At 37.4% G+C, this 8,658-nt stretch overlaps 1 protein-coding gene across 1 annotated transcript; it reads left to right on the plus strand.

Moving 5' to 3' along the window:
* The first annotated feature begins 2,108 nt into the window (after window positions 1-2,108).
* On the plus strand, window positions 2,109-2,729 carry LOC139889341 (uncharacterized). The gene is made up of 2 exons (XM_071872299.1): window positions 2,109-2,469; window positions 2,614-2,729. Exons 1-2 carry the CDS (start codon window positions 2,109-2,111, stop codon window positions 2,727-2,729), a joined length of 477 nt encoding a protein of 158 aa, XP_071728400.1.
* The last annotated feature ends 5,929 nt before the right edge of the window (window positions 2,730-8,658 follow it).

The raw sequence follows: 8,658 nt of genomic DNA on the forward strand, positions 1-8,658 counted from the left end.
GCTAGTTGCTGGTATTTGGTGAGTGGATCTATCTCCAAATAGAGTATTAAGTAGCTGACACGCTACTTGCTCAGACTCTTTATTACGATGTTTATGTTTATGTTCAGTATGATTGCCATGTGTAGTTAGATATTGTCATACTAGTTAGGACGATTGCATGAACGATTATCTGTGATCTTATGTGCGCATTGTTAGTTTGGACAACAACCGAGGTGGCAAGGTTGGGAACTCACTGAGGAGGCAGGGTAGGGTTTGTGTGAGTTCGACCGTGGTAGCCTGGTCGGGTCTTGATATTACTGATTGTTCAGTAGAGCATAGAAGGACGCATGTGTTGTGTCTGGACAATTATGCAGTGGATTCAGTAAAGCAGACTATCGGTAGACTATAGCCTGATCAACTAAGTTGTGTGCTCGTACAAGCCGCCGATCCTCATATTGTCAGTTGTTATTGATATATGCTAGTTCAGGACATTAGCATATGTGTGACACTTGCATGTTCAGTTGCTTATGCTTGGTCTGTTAGATAGTATACATTCACTTAGCAATTGTGCTAATCCCCCACATTTCCACCCATTGTAGGTTCAGGTACTGATGTTTAGGACGGGTGTTGCGGACGGGTTAGAAGACATGTTTGACTATGATCTTTGCTCTAATGTTTTCTTATCTAGTACTGTTTTCACGTAACACCGTCGTTGTATAAAGTTGTAATGTATGTGGGAATATAAACTATGTTTTATAAACGTTAACTAGGGTTATTTTGGTAATTATATGTACTTTCGCTGTGATATAAAAAAATAGGGTGAGCCAAGTTGGTATCAGAGCGTGGTTTAGCAGCAAGTACGTGCGCGTATTTGTTCTTAAACCTTGAGTTAAGTCAAATATGTCTGTGGGGTGGGGCTAAGTGAATATAGTATGTTATGTATGTTGGTGTTTAGTAAGCCAACAGTTATCCACTAAGCTTTTGTGCGAGTGTTTTGTAGCAAAGATGGCAGATAACAGGGATGTGAACGCTTCAAACTCGATCCACCCAAGAACATTCAGTGCTCCAAATAAGGATGATGAGACAAAGGTTGACCAAACGGAGTATGTGCATGAACTTGAAAGTAAGCTCAAGAAAGCTTAGGACAGGGTTGCTGAGCTTGAATTAGCAAGACAGTCGGGTAATGAGGATACATCGCCGGGTTTTACCACTGCTCAGTCACATACAGTACCACAAATGAACCAGAATCAGTACCAATATTCATTACAGAACCAATTTCCTCAGTATATCATGCCACCACAGATTAATTACCAGTATCCAAATCTCATGATGATGAATCAAGTCCAGCCATCCATATATCAACAAGCATTTCCCCAACAGCAATTCCAGCAACAATCCCAGCCACCAAAAAGATGTACCTTTAAACAATTCAGGGATTGTGGACCGTCTCTCTACTTAGGAAGCTCTGACCCAACCATGAATCTCAATTGGTTACGGGAAGTTGAAAAGGCATTCGAGGCATGTCAGTGTGAGCCAGAGCTGAAACTGACTTATGAAAGTAAGTTGTTGAAAGATAGAGCTACGATGTGGTAGGATTCTATGATAGCCAGTGTTCCTCTAGAGCAAGTTAGAATGATTACTTTGGAGCAGTTTCACGCGAAGGTAAGCAACAGTACTGCAATATGTTTGACTTGAACAAAATTAAGATGGAATTCTTGGAAATACGGATGACACCTCAGATGTTGATTGATGAGGTGATTGAAAAATACATGGATAAGTTGAGGTTTGTGTAACAATGGGTTCCAGATGAACAATCTAGAATCCAGCATCTTGTGAACATGATCTTGCCTGAGTACAGAACCTTTGTGAGGTCAGCGCCAATGTTATCTCAGTCTTTTGTGATGGCAAAGATGCTGGAAAGTGATGTAAGAGCAGCAAGGGGTATCAGTTTGTGAAACATGGTACTGCAAGGTAGTCAGGCTACCAGTCAGTCAGGTTTGAAGTCTAAGAAATCATTTGGGTTTAGACAAAAAGGTAAAGGTAGTCAAGCAAGCTTGGGATCGGGTTCAGGAAAAAGATAGTGGTGTAAAGGTTGTAAGTCTTCTCATAGTGGACAGTGTTCAGAGTCAATGAGAAGATGTTTAAGATGTGGTATGATAGGTCATGAGTCTCAGGGGTGTTCATTCCGAAAAACTGTGTGTTGGAGTTGTCATCAGCCTGGTCACCATTCAGCAAGCTGTCAGGCATCAAAAGAGGAAAGTTCCGGGGCCGGATTAGGGGCGTGTTCGGCATCTGTCGGGGGTTCCACAGCCTCCAGTGGACAGAAGAGGAAGAACCTGCCGACTGTAGAGGCAAGGGCCTTTCAGATGAGATTTGAGGCCGCTACTGCTAATGATGACGTCATAACTGATATGTTTTTTATCAGCTCAATACCTGTTAGAGTATTATTTGATTCATGCGCAAATAGGACGTTTATGTCTATAGATTTCTGTACTAAGTTAGGGTTACCTGCTACTGTGCTGCCTGAGCCTGTTAGAGTAGAGGTAGCTGATAGTAAGACGGTTCCAGTCACGACGTGTGTGTCCGGAGCTAGTATAGAAATTGATGGTAGACCGTTTGCTATGTCCTGTTTAGTGCTGCCTATCCCTAGTTTTAACGTAGTGTTAGGGATAAACTGGATGAGCTTACATAAGGCCCACATTAAATGTGATAAGAAGATTGTAACCTTTCGTTTGTCTGATGTAACCTGAGTTGTGGCCCGAGGGGAGCGGGGTGGGTTCAGTTTTCCATAAATTTCAATGGTGAAGGCGAAGAAGTCACTTGCTAAGGGATATGAATCCATCATGGCCTATGTTATCGATGCTAAGAAAGAGAAGAGGTTAATTACCGACATTTCGGTGGTTTCGGAATTTCCCAAGGTATTTCCTGATGAATTACCAGGGTTGTCACCGGTAAGAGAAGTGGAATATAAGATTGAGTTAGTTCCAGGAACAACTCCAGTAGCTAAGGCTCCTTACAGGTTAGCTCCTTCAGAAGTTAGGGAGATGATGTCTCAGATACAAGAGCTACTAGATAGAGGGTTTATAAGAGCGAGTTCTTCGCTGTGGGGTGCTCCGGTGTTGTTTGTAAAGAAGAAGGACGGTACTTTGAGAATGTGTATAGATTATCGAGAATTGAATAAGAGAATGGTTAAGAATAAGTATCTGTTACCTAGAATCGATGATATGTTCGATCAGCTTTAGGGTGCATCGTACTTTTCAAAAATAGATCTTAGATCCGGGTATCATCGGGTTCGGGTTGCAGAATTAGATATACCATAGACAGTATTTAGAACGAGATATGGGCATTATGAGTTCTTGGTTATGCCAATTGGGTTGATGAATGCTCCGACAGTTTTCATGGATATGATGAACAGGGTTTGTAAGCCATATTTTGACAGGTGTGTTATTGTGTTTATTGATGATATATTGGTGTATTCTAAGACAGAGGCCGAACATGCGACACATCTTCGAATGGTTTTAGAGCTATTAAAGAAAGAGCAGTTATACGCTAAATTCTTGAAGTGCGAGTTTTGGCTTCGAGAGGTGCAGTTTCTAGGTCATGTTATCTATGAAGCAGGTATTAAAGTAGATCCTCCGAAAATAGAAGCGGTACTGCGTTGGAATTCGCCGAAAACACTGACAAAAGTTAAGGGTTTCTTGGGTCTTGCGGGTTATTATCGCTGGTTTATAATAGATTTTTCTATCAGTATTGGTATGCTGCCTTATGAGATGTTGTATGGTCGCAAATGTAGAACGCCAACTTGTTGTTTAAAAGTCGGAGAGAAATAGTTTGCAGGTCCAGAATTAGTTCAGATAACAGCAGAAAAGGTAGCAGTAGCGCGTGGAAAGTTGAAAGCGGCACGTGATAGACAGAAAATGTATGCCGATCTACGTTAACGTCCGGTAAACTTTGAGGTCGGAGATCGTGTGTACTTGAAAGTTTCACCGTGGAAAGGAGTTATCAGGTTTGGGAAACGGGGTAAGTTAGCTCTAAGGTACATTGGACCATTTAAAATTATTCAAAGGGCTAATGATCAGACTGTTGTCTTAGAGCTTCCGACAGAGTTGGCAGGAACACACAACACATTCAACGTGTGTTACCTTATGAAGTGTAAGGTCGATGATAAGACGTAACTAGTTCCATTGAGTGATTTGAGGGTGGACCTAAATCAAAAGTTAGTTGAAGAACTGGTTAGGATTGTTGATAGAAAGGTAAAGAAGTTAAGAAAGAATGAGATTCTAATGGTGCTTGTTGAGTGGAAGCATAGCTTAGGATCGAACCTTACGTGGGAGACTGAAGAGCTGATGAAGGCTCGTTATCCTCGCTTGTTTGAATAGATTTAGATTCTGAGGACGGAATCTTCTTAAGGGGGTGGATTTGTAACATCCTCAGACTAGGCCTAGATGTAAGATGATCTTTTTGCCCTTAGGCATAATTGTGTGGTTATTTATACCTTTATTTTATTTGAATATTTAATGTTATTTTATTATTTGGTTAACACCGATTTGTGACAAGGGTCACAAAACAGGTTCATTTATTTAATTTGGATTCCGTTAGGATTATCAAATTAAATGCAAAAGATATCAGTTATAGATAACTGGTAAATACCCGTGTGTAATGGGGTATTGTGTTTAACACAAATATATAAGCAAGGCATCAGCCCATTTCTTGAAGTAATCTCATTTCAGACACACACTTATACCTAATTCACTTTTCCAAGAACCTTAATCTCTTGAATCTCAATTTTGTATTGAATCCTTGTGTGTAATCAGTTACTTGAGATTTCAGTATTTTAATCAAGGTAAATCTCAACTGATTTCGTGTTCAAATCAGTGAGTTTTGTACTTTTAATTAGGTTTTGGTTCAAAAAGGGGGTTTTGGTTAAATCTTATGATTTTAGTGTTGTTTTGGTGTTATCCGTTGGGGTTTGAGTTTATATATGTGTTATAAACGTCTCCTGAATGGATCATGAATCAGTAACCGCACGGATACATTTTGTAACCACACGGTTGAGACTGTAACCGCACGGTTGCATGTGCAACAGTACGGATGTAGATCAGTGTTGTACTTGTTGTTTAATTTGGTTGTTGTCTAGCCTTTATGCTGCCTGTGTGTCTAATTTTGATTAGAATACTGTGCAAACTTGAATTGCCTTATGTTGAGGTAATAAGGATAAAGAAGCGGCTCATTGATAGATTATCTGAGCTAGTTGCTGGTATTCGGTGAGTGGGTCTATCTCTAGATAGAGTATTAAGTAGCTGAAATGCTACTTGTTCAGACTCTTTATTATGATGTTTATGTTTATGTTCAGTATGATTGCCATGTGTAGTTAGATATTGTCATGCTAGTTGGGACAATTGCATGAATGATTATATGTGATCTTATGTACGCACTGTTATTTTGGACACCAACTGAGGCGGCAAGGTTGGTAACCCACCGAGGAGGCAAGGTAGGGTTTGTGTGAGGTCAACCGTGGTAGCCTAGTTGGGTCTTGATGTTACTGTCTGTTCAGTATAGTATAGAAGGACGCATGTGTTGTGTCTGGACGGTTATGCAGTGGATTCAGTAAAGCGGACTATCAGTAGACTGTAGCCTGATCAACTAAGTCGTGTGCTCATGCAAGCCGCCGATCCTCATATTTCCAGTTGTTGATATATGCTAGTTCAGGACGTTAGCATATGTGTGACCCTTGCATGTTCATTTGCTTATGCTTGGTCTGTTAGATAGTATCCATTCACTTAGCAGTTGTGCTAATCCCCCACATTTCCACCCATTATAGGTTTAGGTACTGCTCTTTAGGACATGTGTTGCAGACGAGTTAGAATACATGTTTGACTATGAGCTTAACTCTGATGTTTTCTTATCTAGTACTGTTTTCACGTAACACCGTCGTTGTATAAAGTTGTAATGAATGTTGGATTATAAACTATGTTTTGTAAATGATAACCAGGGTTATTTTGGTAATTATATGTATCCCGCTGTGATATAAAAAAAATAGGGTGTTACATTCTTAAATACAAAAGGCAAACTCGAATGGTTAAAAGCATTGTACTTGACGGAGAATGGGTTACGGAAATTGCACTTTTGAAGTAGGCTTTATTCGAGTTCTATAAGATGAAATTTGGGAGTTCAATTAGTTCTTCAACGTACCCCACATTTTCTCATCATAATCGATTGTTTGTAGATGATGTTGACTTTTTAGAGCAAGTTGTCATCGATGAAGAATATAAGCAGGCTATATGGGCTTGCGGCGGTAATAAATCTTCGGGACCGGATGTCTATACTTTCCATTTTATTAAATCATATTAGGAAGAGCTCAAAGATGATGTCATTCGAGATGTTAGAAATCTTTTTAGTTATGGAATCATTGATCGGGGTTCCAATCATCGTTCTTTACATTAATTCCTAAGATTAATATCCTATTTAAGTTGAGGATTATAGACCTATTGCTCTTATTATTGCGTTCTATAAGATCATCTTGAAAATTATAGCTGTCGGACTTGCAAAAGTGGCTGATTCACGAACAATACGCAATTAATCATATACGAAACAGAGTTTTTTTTAAGGGAAACAGTATATATATATATATATATATATATATATATATATATATATATATATATATATATATATATATATATATATATATATATACATACTAGCTTAAGACCCGCAAAATTTGCGGGTTTCATCAATAAAAATTATTATATATGAGCACATCAATATACTCGATAAAAAATGTGTATATAAGAAGCAAAGCAAGGGAAAGCATGAAGTTTCCATAAAATTGTAGTTTAATTATTAATTAATTAACTATTATAAAGAAACTGAATATATCTTACATCAATTACACCCGCGAATTTCATTGGATTGTTTAAGGAATTTTTGTTAGAGTAGAAACAGAGCTCCTATATAAGAATACACATTATATGAATATTGAATTGCTGAACTTGAAATAATGTGAAATACTAATCAAATCAAAATTTAACAATGTTATAAAACAAATCCAATTCAAAATATCTGATGCATGTTTAGATAATATTTTATTTTACTTTTTTATCTGATATTTTTCTTCAAATAAATTAACGTGTAAAATATATATGAGGGGAACACGCACATATTTAAAAAATTAAATATAAAACATGCACTCAAAACATATGAATTAGTAACAAATAAATCACAATTAAGACGCGTATGATGATAAATTTTGAATCCAGTGAAAGTTTCCGATTTTAATTAGTTGACCCTACTATACCTTTTCAGTATACAATTCAAATAATTAAGCATAAAAGATCAATATGAGAATTTTTGAAAATGTGTCAAATTGGATCAAACGATTAAACATACATGTATGTGTTACTAACTTACAACAGATCTGACGTGGTTAAAAGGAAGATAATATCGTTGAATAATCCACTTTCATGCATTAGCACAAGAGGTTACTATCTACCTCCATTAACATTGTCACGTTGTGCATTAGTTCAACACGTTGTGCATTTTCAAAGAAGCCATTTTATTTTATATTTTTATGTTTTATAAGCACAGGAGGTTACTTGTATCATCTTTCCGCAAAAAATCACTTGTATCTATACATGGGAAGTTTTCCTTCATCTTGGCTACGTGTACCTATACATAGAGAAAACACTAAACATAAGCAATTGCTTAGTGAATAATATGGTTAGTAATCATACGCAGCATAACATATCAAATAACCAAATCCAAGAGTCTACATAACACCTTGGCTTGTGGTGTCCAATTCTTAAGACACTTGATATTCCTTATTCATAGTAGATTATCCCATAAGCTACCTTTAAATCCCACTTAGCTACTTTAGTTCGCACTTAGGCACTCTAGTTCGTGCTTAGCCTTAGATGGTCGCAATTAGCCATGATTAATCACACTTAGCCATAAACAATCTCACAAGTCAAAAAAATATGCAAAACATAGGCAACATATGCATAATATGACTATTAAAAATAAATGTTATTGACTACAAAACAAATGTGAGTCATAAGATAGATTTTTGAATACCTGAAGTTGTTGGCCCACTTCACCACATTCCATAGATTGGGTTGAACGACTCCATTCACCAAACTGCTGCTTCTAGGTATAAAACCTCTTATATATTTATTCTAAAGAAGATTGTTTAGAAAACTTAGATACTGTAATCATATTGAAGACAATTATTGTTTGAAACAGATTATGACTACGACAAAAGGTGGCCCGAAATCAACTCGACCTGACCCTTATCATAACAGGAAATCAATCATTTTGACCCACCCGATTTTCACATCTTATTTTTTAATGTGTAAACTTCTAAAAGAGTGAACACATACCTTATCAGCTACCCAATTTAACACACGAACCAAAAGCAGTTCCTATTTCATCTATAATAAGCAACATAACTTGATTACTTCCCGAAACGAAAAATCCACCCTATTTCTAGATATTTCACCAGTTGACGGGCCACAAGAGATTCAAAGATACATGACAAACTTGATAAATGTTTATTGAACTATAATATTCTTCCAACACCTTTTACCTTGTCGGCACAGACGCCGGAGACAATTTAATATCGAATGATGCTGCGATAAATACATTAACAGCAGAGTATTTCAGCACCTGCATGATCAATTG

This window comes from Rutidosis leptorrhynchoides, chromosome 2 (genome assembly GCF_046630445.1).
Source record: "Rutidosis leptorrhynchoides isolate AG116_Rl617_1_P2 chromosome 2, CSIRO_AGI_Rlap_v1, whole genome shotgun sequence".
NCBI lineage: Eukaryota > Viridiplantae > Streptophyta > Magnoliopsida > Asterales > Asteraceae > Rutidosis > Rutidosis leptorrhynchoides.

Coding starts and splice junctions, on each gene's coding strand:
- LOC139889341 (XM_071872299.1), top strand. CDS start 2,109: ATGAGAAGATGTTTAAGATGTGGTATGATAGGTCATGAGTCTCAGGGG. Junction 2,470..2,613: donor GTTTATGTCTATAGATTTCT/GTACTAAGTTAG, acceptor TGTCCTGTTTAG/TGCTGCCTATCCCTAGTTTT.